This window comes from Chionomys nivalis, chromosome 18 (genome assembly GCF_950005125.1).
Source record: "Chionomys nivalis chromosome 18, mChiNiv1.1, whole genome shotgun sequence".
Lineage (NCBI taxonomy): Eukaryota > Metazoa > Chordata > Mammalia > Rodentia > Cricetidae > Chionomys > Chionomys nivalis.
This window is the reverse complement of record NC_080103.1, coordinates 29,836,035-29,856,349: the sequence shown is the minus strand read 5'-3', so window position 1 is coordinate 29,856,349 and position 20,315 is coordinate 29,836,035. Positions and strand designations below refer to the sequence as shown.

Genomic DNA, 20,315 nt, shown 5'->3' with positions numbered 1-20,315 from the left:
ACCATACCTACTCAAACCACTAAAGAGGAATCTTGACATTAAGCAAAGTTAATGTTATAAAGAAATTTGTGATAATTCATGGAATTTTCTGTTGTTTTTTTTCGAGATTAGGAAAAATTTTAATCTACTTTGTTTCTTATATAGCATATCTTTGTGCATAATTGGCTTCATTATGCCATCTTCATGTATGCATATATTTTCATCATATTCACATCCTCATTGTTCCAGATACTTTTCTTCCCAACTTCCACTTTCATGCCTTTTTTATTGGTTGGTTGATTGCTTGATTGATTGGCTTTATTGCTTGCTTGCTTGTTTGATTGAGTCACTGATTTGAACCACTAAATTTTATTGGGTTGCTTACAAGAACAAAGAGGATGGTTATAGGAACATGACCAACTTTTTAGTGGTAACACCACTGAAGAAAATTTCTCTCCTTTCCCTAGCAAGAATTAACAGCCTATAGATTTCTCATAACCTCATGAGGCCCTTAGCTCTAGCAGCTCTTAACTACCTGTAAATTACCAGAGAGAGGCAATTCTGAGAGGAGAGAAACTTGACTCAATATGTCTCTGGACACATTTTTAACCCAGTGCCTCCTAGTTTTCATTGAAATACTTTATAAGTATTTATTTCATTAGATACTTGAATCATGTGTTCTTTGACTTCCACGCACCTTACCAAGTCTCGATGCTTCTCTCTTTTACACTTTACATGTCTCTTCTGTTACTGATGGAGTGTTTGCCTACCCAGAGTCAGATTTAATATCCCATTAGTTAACATTGTTAAGCCCAGGGAAAGATGATCACATGGAACCAGTCCTCGTGCCTATGATGTTGAAGTCTAAATTTGAGTTGCCTAAGGAAAGGTAATCTGAAAGACCAGGAAAATAAAGTTTTACATGGGTCCTTCATTTCCATTGATTCACAGGGGTGTCTTAAGTTTAAGTACACTGAGACATGAAGTCATAGTTATATAAGAAGACAAGCTTGGGCTATCAGTTAGCCAAAGAAGCCATGATATCTCATCAAAGCTTGGCTAGTGGATGAATATTCACACACTTTGAGCTACAGCAAAATTCTTAAGATGTAAATGCATGTTTCAGCTCTCTGGTTTGTGTTAGTTGGTAATTTGATTAACTGTCCTTTTGGGGTCAAATGAGATGCTCCAATGATTATAGATATTTCCAGGTTAGTGACCCATGTCTCCCTCAGATTCACCAGTGGATGATAGAATTTATTGCTTATTTGTTCCCATTCTGGTCTCTTTGAAGACTTTGCCATCAGCATACATGTAGTGTTTAAACTGATAAAATGTGCTTTGGGAAACATAATAAAACATTTATAAAAATTATTTTTAAATATTAATAGCAATTGAGATTTTAAAGAGTAAAGAAACCTAAACTATAAAAATATTATTACCCCAAATGACTGATTACATCAGAACTATATTCCCCGTGATTATTAATATTCAAAAATAAAAATAGTTGTTATGGGAGAAGAATATTACAGCAAACCCCAGCTTGATTTATCCTTTTTTTTTTATTTTGATATGAAGGGCGTTATGAAAAGAAGAGATCAAATACAAACAGAACTGGACTCCAAAGTTGAAGCTCTGACCTACAAAAAAGCCGATGTTGATCTGGTATGTCTTATAATTTGTTGATAAAATTATTTAGAAAGCACTGTCTAAAAACTCTAAGGATATAGAGCTTTGTTGTGTGGTTGCTTGTTAGTATTCAACAAAGAATACTCAAAGTTCTTCTAAAAGGCCTCTAACATACTGTCCTGTAAGTCTTCAAGTTTAGCGCTTGTGTTTCTCTATCTTTGTGGCTTTCATTGACTTGTGCTATAAGGAAATGTGGAACTATATTTCAAAAGGACACACTGTGTTAGAAGTGGATGTAAAAAGTACTTAACATCATTTCAGATCAGTACTCAGTGGGGAAAAAAATGCACATTTTGCAAGTGTCTTGGCAAATAAACTCCTTTTTAAATTTAATTCCTTCCTTTATAACATGGGAAATTTCACTCGTGAAATTGTATATTATAATTCATTCTTATGCTTTCCCATCATGGGGAAACCTCATCATCAATTCTGTTTCAACCAACATTTTTTCATAGCACCCGTCCAATTTATATATTTATTTTTTGCCGGATACTCTAGAGTAACTGAATTTCTGATGTTATGTCATTGTGTTCACAGCATTTTAGTATTGATACTTCGGTGAATTTGTATATATTTTCCACTCAACATTAGCAGTAGAATTCCAATTTGTATCTTTATGAATGAGGATGGCTTGGCAGGGAGAGTTTGCCTAAGTTTTGCTGTTGCAACACAACAGTGTTGGAGCCGATGCTGTTGACTGTCAAGTCCACACTGCTTCACCGTGAAAACTTAGGAAAATTCACTCATCTACATTAACTTGTATTGAATGTTCTATGAAGAATGCTTTTTTAGTTTAAATAAATATTTAGATTGGCATTGACTAGGTATTTAGTACACTTGGTCAAATCGGTGGTCAGGGAATCCTTGAAACCCCTGTGAAACTGTTATATTGTAGCCTCCATAACTGCACCTAATAGTGGGTTTTGATCCCTTCTCCTTGCTTTAACCATTTTATAACATAGAATTTTATTTTCTAATTCCTTCACAACCTCCTGTGTCCTCCTCAAACTCTCCCCTCTTTGCCTCCTCTCCCTGTCTATAATGAAAACACTTTAAGGGCAGGAATTGGTGATTTGTTCACTGAGTATTCCTAGCCCGTATGAAGTGGACTGTGCCAGTCACTCAGTAGATATTTAGTGAAAGAATAAACATCTCAATAACTGCTCTGGTTCATGAGAACTTACCAAAGTCTAAAATCAAGAGATCTCTACAAACCCAACTTGTGAAAAACACTGACACTTCGTTAAAATCTGACTGGGAACTTCACTCTTGTTTCTTGATTCTGTGTATTTTCCAAACTGAAATTCTGTGACCAGAGCTAGGGAAACAAATCCACAAAGGAGGATAATGGGGAATATATATATATATATGGAGGAGCTTAGTAATCAAAGGAAGAGGAAAGAAAAGAAATGGAAAATTAACATTTTCCCTACAAGCTTGTATTTGTGTTTGTCTTGTTTTCTTAGAGTCTACTGGAAGGAAAAAAAAGAGTAGACATATACAGAAATTTTAATTAAATCATTTGAACATCAGTATTTATTTTCTATTTGTTAAATTATTTTAATAATCCTTAAGACTAGTGCTTAGTCAAAATTTTCTACTCGAGTAAATACTAGAGACTTTAACATTTCCAGAGAATAATAACATGATTTACAAAGGCAGCATTTGTTCAGGGGGACCCTCCCTCCTACATTAAGTTATTTTTTAAATTCAAAGTTAAGTAATTGATATATTCTTTGTGTGTGTGTGTGTGTGTGGTATGTGTGTGTGTTTGGTGCCCACTGTATTTAATTCCCTCATAGTTGTTATAAAATTGGGGAATTTTTAAAATTTAATTATTCTACTATATCCTGAAATTAAGGTTTGAAGCAGTCATATTTAAGGGAAGCATTGCAAGTTTTTTAAATTGATGTATATTCATTGACAAGTTTTAAAATTTTACTTTATTACTCATCAAAACAGATCTGTCTAGTTTAATGATTTATAAAATTCCGCATGTACATTTTTAAATCTTGTGTTTATATGTCCTTTCGCTCATCACATAGCTATGCCCACCACAGTCTTGTGTTTTATACAGACTAAAATCCCCGTGTGCCATGATGCATTGTTAGCAACCTTCAGGAATCACCCACAAATGAATCTGCCATGATTGGTCACTGGACAGCCAAAAAGATGTTGCTTGGAAATATGCAGGATGGGTGTCACTATGGAAACCTGCCCTTGTGAGGTCCTTCTAAGGAGCAGGCCTTCGCAGTCACCATGGCGACCCTGGCAGCGAACTGAATATAGCAATCTGCCTAGTTGTTTACCATGGCAACTGAGACAGGGCCACTTTGGAGACAGCCTTGGGGCCATTTCTATGGAGTCCTCCTGAGGCTGTCTTTGGAGGCTTTATCAAGCCCAGTTCAGGGCGGGATGCCACGTGCAAAGCCAATAAGCAACAATAAACAACTTGTAATGAGAAGCTAGGTGAAATGAAGCTGCTACCAAGTATTCGAAAATTAGGAGGATTATAATGTCTGCTTATAAAGACAGCAGCAGAGTATCACTGTACAGGTCATGCTGAATACACCAGGTGACTTTTAACTGGGTTGAGTAGTAAGTAATACAAGGCTCTAATCTTTTTTACATTTCTTGTCACTGTATATAGGAGCTAGCTAATAATGGCACCATGGCCAGTTATGCTCCTCACATAGATATATCCACCACTGACATGTTTTTATATATCTAAAACTGTGTTTGACAGTGAAATTTTGGTCTTACTATCCAGCTTATTGTAAAATGGGTGCTTGTTAGAGTTTGTGGTCTGAACTTCTTATCTCAAAACAGCCAATGAGTAGTTTCAAAATGACGTCTGCTTCCTAAAAGCAGAATGCTTATTTCAAAGTCAAATCAGCTGTTCATTGAAAGGTTTGTTATTTATGCTTTAGCATTAGATAGACTTACAAACAACTCTTGTAGGACAATTTTAAAAATATTTTTAGCCTCTCTTTACATCATGTTTTTTTTAGCAGAAATTATTAGCATCTTTCTAGTAGACTTGTTTAAAGACTGAATGTTACAGTGGTAGTAAATTACTTACATTATAGCATACACACACAGTAGTTGTTAGTGGTTATTATTATTGATGCCATGGGGAAGTGATGTTTGCGTTAAGTCCTGTAAATGGCAAATACATTGCTCATTGACATGTAGGGAGAATGTGGAAAATAGATATTATTAAAGGTGGTATAAGTTCAAAACGCATGTCAAATTGGGGGAATCTAGATGGATGTGTGCGCTGAAGGGACCAGAGAACTGAGGGGATGTAACTACCAGGAGGATGGAAGCAGTTGGGCTGGGAGCCTTTCTCATCAGCTAAAGGAAAGGAAACTCCATATTTTGTGCACATATAGTGAGATCTTGAACTGAAGAGGTAATGGTGGATTGCAGAGAAGGGTTAATTGGAGACAGACAGGTAGAGAACAGACTCCTTGTTACCTCGTGGACAGGCGGCTGAATTAACTTTGTTATTTCTAGCTGATGAGAGGCAAATGATGGCTCTCAACACCGAGAAATAAAGTAAAGAAGAAGCTTAGAAATGTGCCACTTCAGATCACAATATGGTGACATTTTGAGAAGAGATATTCAACAAAATTCTGGCGGAATTTTGTTGAGTAGCTGCTGTGGGAGTGTGTGTTCTAGGCAGGAGAAGGATAAGGAGGAAGATCAAGAAGACTGGTCCTCATGAATCATGCTGAGAAACATGAGAAACAATCAGTTAGATGCTGAGAAACAACATCCAAGTAATTACTCACTTAAAATTGTTCTTGGTGGTGTGAAAAAGAGGTGGAGTGGTCACACCCGGAGTATCTTTGAGAGGAAGAGCTCTTTGTTGGTGGGTTGTTTACAGTGAGATTAGGGAAGTTAGAAAGATTCTGCACTTTGAGGACTGAGTAAATGGAAGGAAATAATTAACATTAGTTAGGAAGGGGAAAGCTCTGGGAAGAATGAATTTAAGGGGGAATATGAGGAACTCAGACTTGGGCATGTAAAATTGATGTGTCTACTGGTATCAAAGTGGATACATATAGTAGTGAATTATATAGATACACAGAAGTCCCTTGGGGGTTTGGGAGGGCCTCAGTTAGAGGTAGTATTGAGATAGTATTTAAAGATTGATAGTAAAATGGCGACATTAGAAACTCTAGGATTAGCTGAGATGACAATAGGGGGAGAGAGTCGTGAAGAAAGAAATCCTGGCCTTGGCTTTGACTTATTCCAGCATTAAGAGGTCAATGATAGTGGGAAAATCAAAGAATAAACAGCTAGTGAGAAGGGAGAGAGGAAATTTATATAGCTTGACTTCCGGTAGGTAATTCAGTGGGTGAGTGAAAGAAACCAATCTAATTAGGGCCATTCAGCAATTAACCAGCTTTCCAATTAGAAGACAGCTATTCAAGCAGTTGGATAGAGAATAATGAATGTGAATATAGGTAGAACATTGAGTGATGGTCTGGGATGCGCTGTGTGCTCTACTAGAGGTCTTTGCTAGGTCTTCAATGAAACAGAGACTGCACATTGATGGTAAAGGAAGGAGAGGGTGAGAACGACTGATATCCTGAAGAGAAACGAAGATGTGTGGGAGCTAGTGTACTTTGCAGTTTGGTTAAGTTTTCAGTCAGAGCTTCTGTTTGAAAATGCTTATTCACTTCCCCACCTAACTGTAAAATAAATAAAGTTCATCTGTGGTGCTAAATATGGCTGCATATCCTTTTATTTTTATTTTTATTTTGGAATGAATGATTTATAGTTTTTCACTCAATGCAGCATTCGGATATAAATGAATATGAATACATTTGACATTTAGCAATATGTGCATAGACTGAAATTTGGATCTAGATATAATGCCATAGCTGTTTAGTACTATATTTGTGTGAGCAAAAAAAAAATACATTTTCATAAGATCATTATAATATGAATTTGCATATAGCCATTTTCAGTAGCTCCAAGCAGATACCAAATTAATTCAGGCTGCTACTTGCTCTGTATGACTTGCTATTTTTGAAACAATGTTTTACTCTCATCCTCAAATGGTGGTTATTAATTTCCAAATGTTCTTAGTGGTGTGCTAAATCTGCACAGAGAACGATTGCCTGCTCTCTGATTCTAGGAAGCCAAGGAGATAAGAATATTAATGTAGTAAGCTGTCACCATGACAGGAGAAAGGAAAGCTGCACCTTTTTGGATATTTGCTGGCTCGCCTCTGTTCCCTGACCATTCAGTTGTTACTTCATTCTCTATACCTTATTCCTAATATGATGTGCACACATGTTTTCCTCTCTCTTTGTGTGTATGTGTGTGTCTCTGTATAGTATGTGTATTTTGAATGTATGCAAGTATGTTCCCATATGTGTAGGTACATGCATGTGACGAGAGGAGCTTGATCGTGGATGTCTTTTTTTTTTTTTTTTTTTTTGATTAATCTTTACCTCCTATCTTAAGAGAGGGTCTCTTACTGAACCTGTAACTTGCTGGTCTAGCTAACCAGCTTGATTTGGGGATCACCCATCTTTGTCTCCCTGCTGCTGTCATTACTGGTAGGCTGCCACCCTGTTCTATCCCCTAGCATTCATGGAGATCATGGATTCTGAATTCTGGTCCTCACACTTGGGTGGCAAATCCTTTAAACAAAGAGTCATATTTTCATCCAGATTTCCTCTTTTTGTCTGTTTTCATATTGGTATGTGTCTCAGCAGCTCTGCATGGAACATGTCCATTTGTTCCCATGACCACAAAGCACCTGTCCACTGGGAGGGAAATTTTTCTCCTTGTATATTTACTTTTATCAATTTCTCCTAAATGGAATCCCACAAAATCTTTTTCAGGATTTGTGATCAGTATTATAAGAAGACACCATGTGATCAACTATGGAGTGGGACTGTTACTTCCAGAAATGATTTATTCCAGCTACCATACATTTCGTGGCTCGGAGACATGAAAAGCTAGATCTCATGACAAAGCAAGAACAGGGTAGTGTGGATTCTGGATCAGAATGAGAACTGCCAAGTGTAACTGCTCCCAGGCAAATATGTAGCAACATCTGGATTCACATATACATAGCTGAGAGGGGCTGTGGGATGGGTGAGTGTGTTGTGTGACCAAGAGCCAGAATGTACCCGAGGATGCCATGAATTTCTTTTGTTTCAATATTCTTTTGCTAGAGTCCCTTCAAGGATTCATTGGCTTGACTTGTAGTAATTTATATATCGTATTTATAGAAACTTATGAAAAATGGTTTTAGAGGAAACCCTAGCGAATATCTGACGAGAGATAGTGAAAGTTGTCCACAGACTGGAGGCTGTTAAGTCTGGAATTGTTCAACATGGCTGTTTTCTTCTTAGTCATTTGTTTTAGTGCCCTTAGCACCTCTAATACAGCATCCTGGAAAAGAATTTTAAGATAGGGTCTTATTTCTAGTCTCAGGATTGCATATGCTGTTGAGAACACACTGTTTCCTGGCAGAGGTCATGGACTGACTTTGGAGCTTGGGGCTGGGAGTGAGGAGTACCTTCCTATAGTATTCTCAAGTCACTTATTCAAACCTTGGCTTGTAAATTTTAAAACATCTTAGAAGAACTCTTTTGGTGAGTACATCGTGCTTAACATTCTTCTGGATCAAAATGTAGAGAGTGGTAGCTGCATGTTTGCTTGTTAGACTTTCATAGTGTTCCAAAAAAGAAAACAATCGAGGACGGGGCCCGAGGGCTAGCTCAGTGGTACAAAACGTGTCCAGCATCAATGTTGTAATAGATTTGTTTTTAAGAAAAGGAGGCAGAATTCAAAATATAAAGTGTATCTTTTCATTTCCCTGCGAGGCACTCCAGCCAGTGGGTTGGTCCTGTGATTAATATTTTAATGCATTTTGGCTTATACAGACGGTTCGTAAGTCGCGCTGGTAGATTTCATTTTAGCTAAGTTACTCTTGGTCCTATGTCATCGATGCACAATAAAGACCACGTGAAGGTGCAGCATGATTCTACTTCAGCTTAGCAATGGCAGCTCTGAGCATTTTACCATTTTCCTTTCTGAAGACCCATGAGAGAGTTTCATTTCCTCAAGGCAGCAGCGATTGTGTCCGGTCTTTTGAGTAGTGTTTTCAGTTTTCTCTCATCTTGACTTTACCACGTGATCTCAACTTTCTTCTCAACTCCTTTTTTATATCTGTTGCCATGATGTTGATCAGTCCATTCTGATCTACTGCTGTCTGGTACATGTTTCCTTTGTGGATGAGATGGCCACACCGTCGGTTAATTTAGCTAGTCTTAATTTCCATACTTAATTTCTTTTGCGCTATTGCCCTTTTGAGAAAATTTTCGTTTGTGTATGTGTGGGTAGGTGCTTCAGAGGCCAGAAGTCAGCATTAGATCCCTGGAGCTGGAGTTGCTCATGGCTGTGAGCCACCGCATGTGGATGCTGGGAACTGAACTTGGGTCTACTGCAAGAGCAGCAAGTGCTCCTAATGACTGAGCTGTCTCTCCAGCTCCTGGATTTCTGTCGTTCTCCTCTTGCTATTTCAAAACCAGTAGAGTACAATTTCAAGAATCTTGCTAAATCCCAACATGGAGCATGTGAAAAAAACAAAGGAACTAGAGGTAAAACTCCAAATTATCTACAAGACCAGCCACTTTTATACAGCATATTCATGACCAGGTTTTTATTTTTGAAGGCATTTCTTTTGGAATATACAGCCATTGGCATTTCTTTTGCTAATAAAAACTTAAACCCTAAATGGCTCCTGCCATTTTGGCCTAAAAAAAAACCTCATTAACAGATCCTAGAGGTTTAAAAAAAATAGTATTTCTAAAATATTGCCAGTGAGAAATTATGTATGGAAGTAACCATTTATTACTCTGGGGTGAGGGTGGAGGATCCTGGTAGTGTTGACAGTAGCCTCTGTATCTCTGTGTTTGTGGTGGGAGAGGGCAGGAGGAGGGTGAAGGCCAGCGTAGATTGCAGATCTCTGTTATTCCTCCTTTTCCCATGGAGGATCTCAAACTCTGCCTTTCTCCAGAACCCTTTCCGTCCCTGTCTTCACTGTAATCGGAAAAGTAACAGATGGATAAGTAAAAAGAGTAGTTTAAAATTCTAGCTTCATATTTTTTTCCAGTATTTAAAACAACCTTCTATGTCTGGTATTTGGATTTGTGATTTTCTTTGTGGAATCCTCCTGCCACGAGTATAATAGTTTAAACATCTGTCCTATGCAGACACTCAACAGAGATTCAATTTCTTTTTAATTTAAACATTTTGTTAATAAAAAATGTGCCCTGAGGGTCTGTCTTACATATCTCTTTCACTTGCAGCTCTGCTTGGACACTCAATAAATATTTGATTATGCTTAGAGCAATAACACACAGGGAGCCAGGAGCCTGCAGAGGGCTTTGATTCGCTTGTCCTTAACTTGTAACCTTAATTAGACATTAGCCATTCTTTATCTGTGAACACCCAGAAATAATGTTTCCTTTTAAAAAAAAAGTTTACTTAAAAAAAACTTACTTTTAAATATGGAACTTTAGCCGGGCGGTGGTGGCGCACGCCTTTAATCCCAGCACTCGGGAGGCAGAGGCAGGCGGATCTCTGTGAGTTCGAGACCAGCCTGGTCTACAAGAGCTAGTTCCAGGACAGGCTCCAAAACCACAGAGAAACCCTGTCTCGAAAAACCAAAAAAAAAAAATAAATAAAATAAATAAATAAATAAATAAATAAATAAATATGGAACTTTGAGTAATAAACTTTGCTAAGTTACAGTACAAATGTGTGAAATATTAGATAATAATATCCTCAAACATATCTCATAAAATATGAACAACTTTATTATTTATTAGTATTGAATTTTTCTTAAAAAGGAAGCCAAGTTGACATGATAGTCTATGCCTGTAGGCAGCTCTGGTGAGGCTGGGACAGTGAGCAAAAGTTCAAGGTCAGATGGGGTTTCCTGTGGTGAGCTCTTACCTCAAAGGAAGAAAAATTGCAGGTAGCTTTCGTTTGTTTCTTAGATAGTTATCTTTCTAGTAAGTACATTTTGATTTATTATGAATCTTCAGGCTTCTGGTAGTAGGCCTTTATTTCTACTGAATCTTTTGTTAACTGGAAAGTCAAATGGGGAGAAATTGGGGATAAATTTGTGAGCACATCACCATTCAAGTTTTAAAATACTTACCAGAGGGCCGAAGAGATTGCTCACCAGTCAAGACTGCTGTTACTCTTGCAAAGACACTGGTTCAATTCCCCGCATCCACTTGGCATCTCACAACAGTCTGGAAACCCAGTTATCGGGGATCTGACATTGTCATCTGGCCTCCTTGGGAACCAGGCATTCATGTGGTACACATGCATGTATCCCAGTATACATGCAACAAAAGTAAAACAAGTTTTTATTCAAAAATTACAGAATATATTCTAGGCCCAAACTGGTACCTTCCTTCTGTCACCATGTTCATTATTTTTTTGGTTGCATATTTTATGCCAACATGGTGTTAATTGTTTGCAGTGGATAATTCTATGAGGTAGATAGTAATTGAATGCACACATCAAATCGTTAAAAACTTTATTCTATTTTTTAAGATTATGTGTATATGGGAGTCCATGTGCTGCTCTGTGCCCATGGATGTACATGCCTTCAGAGAGCAGAAGAGGGAGTTAGTTGGATCTCCTGGAACTGGAGGGACAGGTGGTTTTGACCTTCCTGATATTGGTGCTGGGAACCAAACTTCAGTCCTCTGAAGAGTAGCAAGTGCTGTTCACTGCTGAGCCATCTCTCTAGCCTCAAATCCCATTCTTATATAGGAAAACAAGGTCTAGAAAGTCAATTAATAGATATAGTTACTGATAAATATATTTTAAAATAAATAGGGCACATCAGTAGTTATTAGTTCTTTTTAATGCTCAGGCATCGAGAGGAAGATAATCCACAGCAAATAAGATTGAGAATGTCTCTGTCCCTAAGGAACTTAAAATCTACCAGAAAGAGCTTGAAAACACGTAGAACAAGGTACTAAATGTCTGTGATGATTTTAGATAGACAGTTGTGCTCTGTTTGTGCTATGAAGAAAATAAAACAGTATGATATAATAGGGAACTCTCTATATAGTGATGAGTAAAGGGTATGTGTATGGGGTGTCTAGGTAGGCAGCATTAAGAAGAAATGAGTTAATGGCAGGAGACCTTTGGCTCAAATTCTGGAGCATAGCATTCAATATAAAAAAGACAGATCCATGACTATGAGAAGGGAGTAGGCTCAACAGGTTTTAGGCTAAATCATTTGAAGCTAGAGGGTAAATAGAGAACTTGTGACTGCAAAAGGAAGAATGAAGGGATACAGTGTGTTCTGCCCACCTTGGAGCTTGCCCAGGGTCCAGTGGAGAACTTTTGCATGGGTTAGGACAGAAAGATAACCGCCTTTATTTCAGTTTTGTATCTCAAAATGACAGACGTCAAAACATTTCTAAATATTGCTCAAGCTCTTTGATTTTTCTGCTTGGACCTTTGAGGAGTAAGCTGCAAACCTTATAGCCATGACATCAGAACAGTTCTGTCTTTATGAACATGGCCATTCTCCTCCATAGCCTTGTGATACCTGCCATGATCAGTAGCTTCCACCTGATCCATTCCCAGCATCTAATGTTCAGACGCCATGCAAAGTTTCCTATAGTTTAACACTGCTCTCAATAGCACCTCGAGGCTTCCTCCTTCTGGAATAATTCCTTCTTCTTCTCTTCCTCTTCATGATTATCATGCCTTCAAAGGCCGTGGAGCAGCTGTTTTGCAGAAAGCTCCAGAATTAGCATTGAATATTTCTTCAAGATTATATTATATTTATTAGTACCTGAGATTTCACTCAAGTGATTCTGTAACTCTCTCATCTATTTCCATTAGGCAGTATGTGGTCTTTCTGTGTCTTAGCAGTGCTGATGCCCTCCTTAGTCTTTTGTGAAGGTGTTCATCAGGCTTCTCTGTAGAGCACGGCTTTCCCTCTTTGTTATTCAGAAATATTTGTGGCGTACATCTTTAAAATGAAACTTTCTCAGCTTGTTACAGACATACAATCAACCATTATTAATCAATAATTAGGTCTTCATTTTCCTGAAAAAATTACTCTTAAAATGCAAACATTAGCTCTGAACACTGCTACTCATTTACATAACTTTAGAATGAACAACATCTTATTTTTCTCTTAAGATATGTTCCTAATTTCTAATTCAAGTAATTGGCATGCTTTAAACATATATTTGTGTGTCTCAAAATTAATTAATGTTAAAATGTATTTAGTGACAACCTTTCTTCCCCTCCACACATCCCATCTTCTCACTGAATATGTTATAAGCACACAGTCTAGTTAGTTTCTTCTGTAGATGTTTCCTTTTTGATATGCAAAAATACATCTTTTGATATTACTTTACTATGTACATAACAATATAAAAAGCTTTACCTTCATTTTTTGTATTAAAAATAGAATTTTCTCTCATACAACACATTCCAACCACAGTTTCTCCTCTCTCTACTCCTCCTAGCTCCCCTCCCCACCTCCCCTCTCCTTCAAATCCACTCTCCCTCCTTTCCCTCTTTTGAAAAGAGCAAACCTCCAAGAAAGGACAGCCAAACAAGGCAAAATGACATACAGTAAGACAAGGGAAAAGCCCTCATTCTGGGGCTGAACAAGGCAACCCAGTATGGGGGGTTTTGCCTTCTTTATACTATATGTCTTACGGATACATCAGTTGACCTTTTATAACTGCATTATACTTTATTGTGTGCATATACCAGAATTTATTTAACCTTACTTTACTGCTAAATGTTTGTTATTTCTCCTCTTTTAAACAATGCCTCTGTGAAGAACCTTCTATTTTACTTTCTGTGAATGTGCCAGTAATTCTGTAAAGTAAATGCCTGGACAAATGGACAGAATTAGAAAAAACCATGCTAAGTGAGGTAACCCAGACACAGAAAGGCAAACATTGTATGTACTCACTCCCAAGTGGATATTAGACATCAAGCAAAGGATAACCAACCCAGAGTCCACAACCCCAGAGAAGCCAGGAAATAAGGAGGACCCTAAGAGATACATGCATGGATCCCCCTGGGAAGGGGAAATAGACAAGATCTCCTGAGTAGATTGGGGGCATTGGGGAAGGCTGGAGGGTGGGAGGGTAGTGAAGAGGGGAGGAAGGGGAGGGAGCGAGAGAACATGAAGGACTGGGAAAGTCGAGTTGTGTAAAGGTCAGAGAGGGAGAACTAGGAAGGAGATATTTTGATAGAGGGAGCCATTGTGGATTTCGTTAGAAACCTGGCACTAGGGAAATTCCCAAGAATCCACAAGAGTGACCCCAGGTAAGACCTTAAGCAATAGTAAAAAGGGTGCCTTAGCTGCTCTTCCCCTGTAATCAGATTGATAACTACCTTAATTGTCATCAATTAACCAGTAACTGATGTATGCAGATGTAGAGATCCACAACTAAGCCCTGGACAAAGCTCCTGGAGTCCAGTTTTAAAGAGGAGGAGCAATAATATGAGCAAAGAGGTCAAGATCATGATAGGGAAAGACATAGAAACAGCTGACCCAAGTTAGTTGAGCTCACTGACTTTGGACTAACATCTGGGGAATCTGCATTGGACCCAACTAGGCCTTCAGAATGTGACAGTTGTGTGGCTTGGGCAGTTTGTGAGGCCACTGGCAATGGAACCAGTATTTATCTCTAGAGCATGAACTGGCTTTTTGGAGCCCATTCCCTATGGAGGGATACCTTGCTCAGCCTAGATATGGGGTGGGGTGGGGACCTTGATCCTGCCTCAAGTGATGTTATAGTCTTTGTTGATTGTCTATGGGAAGCCTCACCCTCTCTGAGAAGAGGGTGGGGTGAGGGGAAGTGGGGGAGTGGAATGTTGGGAGGGAGAACTGGAATTGGTACGTAAAATAAAGATTGTTTTTAAATAAATAAATAAATAACTGTCTGGAAGTGGCTGTGAGATCTTGGACACCACTAATATCTGTTTCTTAATTTGTGGACAGGAGATAACAATAGTACCTACTTCATTGGGCTAACTACATTAACTCATGCTTGATAATACCTGACACAAGGGAATGGCTAGAACGTTTATCTATTATTAATAAAAAACTATTCTCCAAAGGAAAGCCATTTATAGCTTTAGAATCCAACAAATGTCTGGACCCCAGCCTTGTCAGTGGCACCAAACTGTAGGTATACTGCCATCCAAAAAGAAAAAATAATAGCATCCAGACTAGATTAGTTTGTCTTGTCCTTATGAAGAATGCATTTTTGTTTTCCTGTTTCTTTCTGTTGTGATTATGGTTTTACCCATTAGGTCCTATCCTATTTTCTTTTTTTTTTTTTTTTTTTTTTTTTTTTTTTTTTTTTTTTTTTACTTATTTATTTATTTTTATTCTTTTTTAATTAAAATTTCCACCTGCTCCCCATTTCCCATTTCCCTCCCCTCCTCCTAAATATTGCCCTCCCCCCACTTCCCTCCCCCTATCCCCACTCCTCTTCTCCTCCCCCCACTCCATTCCCCCTCCCTCTCGATACTGAAGAGCAGTCCAAATTCCCTGCCCTGCGGGAAGACAAAGGTCCTTCTATCTACGTCCAGAAAGGTGAGCGTCCAAACAGGCTAAGCTCCCACAAAGCCAGTTCATGTATTAGGATCGAAACCTAGTGCCATTGTCCTTGGCTTCTCATCAGTCTTCATTGTCCGCCATGCTCAGAGAGTCCGGAATCAACCCATGCTTATTCAGTCCCAGACCAGCTGGCCTTGGTGGGCTCCCAATAAATCCGTTCCACTGTCACAGTGGGTGGGTGCATCCCTCGTGGTCTTGATTTTTTGCTCATGTTCTCCCTCCTTCTGCTCCTCATTTGGACCTTAAGAGCTCAGACCGTTGCTCCAAATTGAGACTCTACCTCGATCCATCGCCAGATGAAGGTTCTAAGGTGATATGCAAGATATTCATCAGTATAGGATAGGGTCATTTCAGGTTCCCTCTCCTTAGTTGCCCAAGGTACCAGCTGGGGACATATTCCTGGACACCTGCGAACCCCTCAAGAGTCAAGTCTCTTGCCAACCCTAAAATGGCTCCCTTAGATAGGATATATACTTCGCTGCTCCCGTATCCATCCTTCCTATATCCCAACCATCCCAATCCTCCGAGCTCCTCCCATCCTCCCCTTCTCATATTTCTCATCCCATTTCCCCTTTGCCCCATGCCACCTCACCCGCAAGTTCCCAGTTTTTGCCCTGGAATCTTGTCTACTTCCCCCTCTCCGTGCGGATGACTATATGATTTTCTTTGGGTTCACTTTCTTATTTAGCTTCTATAGGATCACACATTATATGCTTAATGTCTTTTATTTTATGGCTAGAAACCGATTATGAGTGAGTACATCCCATGTTCCTCTTTTTGAGTCTGGGATACCTCACTCAGGATAGTGTTTTCTATTTCCATCCATTTGCACGCAAAATTCGAGAAGTCATTGTTTTTTACTGCTGAGTAGTACTCTAATATGTATATATTCCACACTTTCTTCATCCATTCCTCCATTGAAGGGCATCTAGGTTGTTTCCAGGTTTTGGCTATTACAAACAATGCTGCTATGAACATAGTTGAACAGATACTTTTGTCATTTGATGTGGCATCTCTTGGGTATATTCCCAATAGTGGTATTACTGGATCTTGGGGTAGGTTGATCCCAAATTTCCTGAGAAATCGCCACACTGATTTCCAAAGTGGTTGCACAAGTTTGCATTCCCACCAGCAATGAATGAGTGTGCCTCTTTCTCCACAACCTCTCCAGCAAAGGCTATCATTGGTGTTCTTGATTTTAGCCATTCTGACAGGTGTAAGATGGTATCTCAAAGTTGTTTTAATTTGCATTTCCCTTATCGCTAAGGAGGTTGAGCATGACCTTAGGTGTCTTTTGGCCATTTGAATTTCTTCTGTTGAGAATTCTCTGTTCAGATCAGTGCCCCATTTTTTTATTGGGTTCATTAGCACTTTAAAGTTTAGTTTCTTGAGTTCTTTATATATTTTGGTGATCAGACCTTTGTCTGTTGCAGGGTTGGTGAAGATCTTCTCCCAGTCAGTGGGTTGCCTTTTTGTCTTAGTGACAGTGTCCTTTGCTTTACAGAAGCTACTCAGTTTCAGGAGGTCCCATTTATTCAATGTTGCCCTTAATGTCTGTGCTGCTGGGGATAAACGTAGGAAGTGATCTCCTGTACCCATATGTTGTAGAGTACTTCCAACTTTTTCTTCTATCAGGTTCAGTGTGTTCAGACTAATATTGAGGTCTTTAATCCATTTGGACTTGAGTTTTGTGCATGGTGATAGATATGGATCTATTTTCATTCTTCTACAGGTTGACAACCAGTTCTGCCAGCACCATTTGTTGAAGATGCTCTCTTTTTTCCATTGAATACTTTTAGCTCCTTTATCAAAAATTAGGTGTTCATAAGTTTGTGGGTTAAAATCAGGGTCTTCTACTCGGTTCCATTGGTCGACTTCTCTGTTTTTATGCCAATACCAAACTGTTTTCAATACTGAGGCTCTGTAATAGAGTTTGAGGTCAGGGATGGTAATGCCTCCAGACGATCCTTTATTATATAAGATTGTTTTGGCTATCCTGGGTTTTTTGTTTCTCCATATAAAGTTGATTATTGTCCTCTCAAGATCTGTGAAGAATTTTGATGGGATTTTAATGGGGATTGCATTGAATCTATAAATTGCCCTTGGTAGAATTGCCATTTTTACTATGTTGATCCTCCCTATCCAAGAGCAAGGGAGATCCTTCCATTTTCTGGTATCCTCCTCAATTTCTTTCTTCATTGACTTAAAGTTCTTGTCAAATAGATCCTTTACTTCCTTGGTTAGGGTTACCCCAAGATATTTTATGCTATTTGTGGCTATCGTGAAGGGTGATGCTTCTCTGATTTCCATCTCTGCTTCCTTATCCTTTGTGTATAGGAGGGCAACTGATTTTTTGGAATTGATCTTGTATCCTGCAACGCTACTAAAGGTGTTTATCAGCTGAAGGAGTTCTTTGCTGGAGTTTTTGGGGTCGCTTATGTACACTATCATATCGTCTGCAAATAATGAAAGTTTAACTTCTTCCTTTCCGATTTGAATCCCTTTGATCCCCTTATGTTGTCTTATTGCTATTGCTAGAATTTCAAGCACTATATTAAAGAGGTATGGAGAGAGTGGACAACCTTGTCGTGTTCCTGATTTTAGTGGAATAGCTTTGAGTTTCTCTCCATTTAATTTGATGTTAGCTGACGGCTTGCTATAAATAGCTTTTATTATACTTAGGAACGACCCTTGTATTCCTAATCTCTCTAAGACCTTTATCATAAAGGGATGTTGAATTTTGTCAAATGCTTTTTCAGCATCTAATGATATGATCATATGGTTTTTTTCTTTCAGTTTATTTATATGATGGATTACATTGATAGATTTTCGTATGTTGAACCAGCCCTGCATCTCTGGGATGAAGCCTACTTGATCATAATGGATAATTTTTCTGATGTGTTCTTGGATTCGGTTTGCCAGTATTTTATTGAGTATTTTTGCGTCGATGTTCATGAGTGAGATTGGCCTGTAGTTCTCTTTCTTGGTTGTGTCTTTGTGTGGTTTTGGTATCAGAGTAACTTCAGCTTCATAAAAGGAATTTGGCAATGACTTCTCTGTTTCAATATTGTGAAATACATTAAGGAGTATAGGTATTAGGTCTTCTTGGAAGTTCTGGTAGAATTCTGCATTGAAGCCATCTGGACCTGGGCTTTTTTTGGTGGGGAGGTTTTTTATAACAACTTCTAATTCTTCGCGACTAACAGGGCTATTTAGATTGTTCACCTGGTCCTGGTTTAACTTTGGTATATGGTACTTATCTAAAAAAGTGTCCATTTCTATAACATTTTCCAATTTTGTGGCATACAGATTTTTGTAGTAAGATCTAATGATTCTCTGAATTTCCTCTGAGTCTGTGGTTATGTCTCCCTTTTCGTTTCTGATTTTGTTAATTTGCGTATTCTCTCTCCGCCGTTTGATTAGTTTGGATAGGGGTTTATCAATCTTATTGATTTTCTCCATGAACCAGCTTTTTGTTTCATTGATTCTTTGGATAGTTTTCTGTGTTTCTATTTTGTTGATTTCAGCCCTCAATTTGATTATTTCCAGTCTTCTACTTCTCCTAGGTGAGTCTGCTTCTTTTTTTTCTAAAGCTTTCAGGTGGGCTATTAAGTCTCCAATGTGTGCTTTCTCCGTTTTCTTTAAGTGGGCACTTAATGCTATGAATTTTCCTCTTAGCACTGCTTTCATAGTGTCCCATAGGTTTGAGTATGTTGAGTCTTCGTTTTCATTGAATTCAAGAAAGACTTTAATTTCTTTCTTTATTTCTTCCTTGATCCAGGTGAGGTTCAGTAGTTGACTGTCCAGTTTCCATGAGTTCATAGGCTTTCTGGGGATAGCATTGTTGTTGAAATCTAACTTTAATCCATGGTGATCTGATAAGACACAGGTGGTTACCGATATTTTTTTGTAACTGTGTAAGTTTGCTTTGTTACCAAGTATGTGGTCTATTTTCGAGAAGGTTCCATGAGCTGCAGAGAAGAAGGTATATTCTTTCCTATTTGGGTGGAATGTTCTATAGATGTCTGTTAAGTCCATTTGATTCATTACCTCCCTTAATCCTCTTATTTCTCTGTTAGGTTTCTGTTTGATTGACCTGTCCATTGGTGAGAGAGGAGTGTTGAAATCTCCTACTATTAGTGTGTGTGGTTTGATGACTGCCTTGAGTTTTAGTAACGTTTCTTTTACATAAGTGGGTGCTTTTATATTAGGGGCATATATATTCAGGATTGAGATTTCATCCTGGTGAATTGTTCCTGTTATGAGTAAAAAATGTCCATCTCTTTTGATTGATTTTAGTTTGAAGTCAACTTTCTTAGAAATTAGTATGGCCACACCTGCTTGTTTCTTAGGTCCGTTTGCTTGATAAACCTTTTCCCAGCCCTTTACTCTGAGTAGATGTCTGTCTTTGTGGTTGAGGTGTGTTTCTTGTAAGCAGCAGAATGTTGGATCCTGTTTTCGTATCCAATCTCTTAGCCTGTGCCTCTTTATAGGTGAGTTGAGTCCATTGATATTAAGTGATATTAATGACCAGTGGTTGTTAACTCCGGTCATTTTTCCTTTCTTTCTTTCTTTCTTTCTTTCTTTCCTTTGGTAGTAGAGTTTGTGTGTTTCCCTTCTTCAAGTTGTGCTGGTGAAGGGTCTTTAGATGTCTGAGTTATTGTGGGTATTGTTGGACTCCTTGGCTTGTGATTTTCCTTCAATTACTTTCTGAAGGGCTGGATTTGTGGCTACGTATTGTTTAAATTTGTTTTTATCCTGGAAAACTTTGTTTTCTCCATTTATAGTGAACGAAAGCTTGGCTGGGTATAGTAGTCTGGGCTTGCATCCATGGTCTCGTAGTTTCGTATGCAAGTGCACGTGTATGTGTGTGGAGATCAGATAAACTTCAGATTTTATTTTTCAGAAGTCATAACCCTAGTTTGAGATGTTCTCTCATTGAGCCCCCAGGTTTCCTGATTTGGCAAGGCTGCCT

General features: G+C 38.4%; 1 protein-coding gene across 1 annotated transcript in view; it reads left to right on the top strand.

Moving 5' to 3' along the window:
* Snx7 (sorting nexin 7) overlaps nt 1–20,315 on the top strand; it is an 82,340-nt gene that overhangs the window by 35,677 nt on the left and 26,348 nt on the right. The window contains exon 7 of the mRNA XM_057793692.1: nt 1,558–1,644. Within this exon, the coding sequence (XP_057649675.1) occupies nt 1,558–1,644 (87 nt within the window). The remainder of the gene's footprint in view (nt 1–1,557; nt 1,645–20,315) is intronic.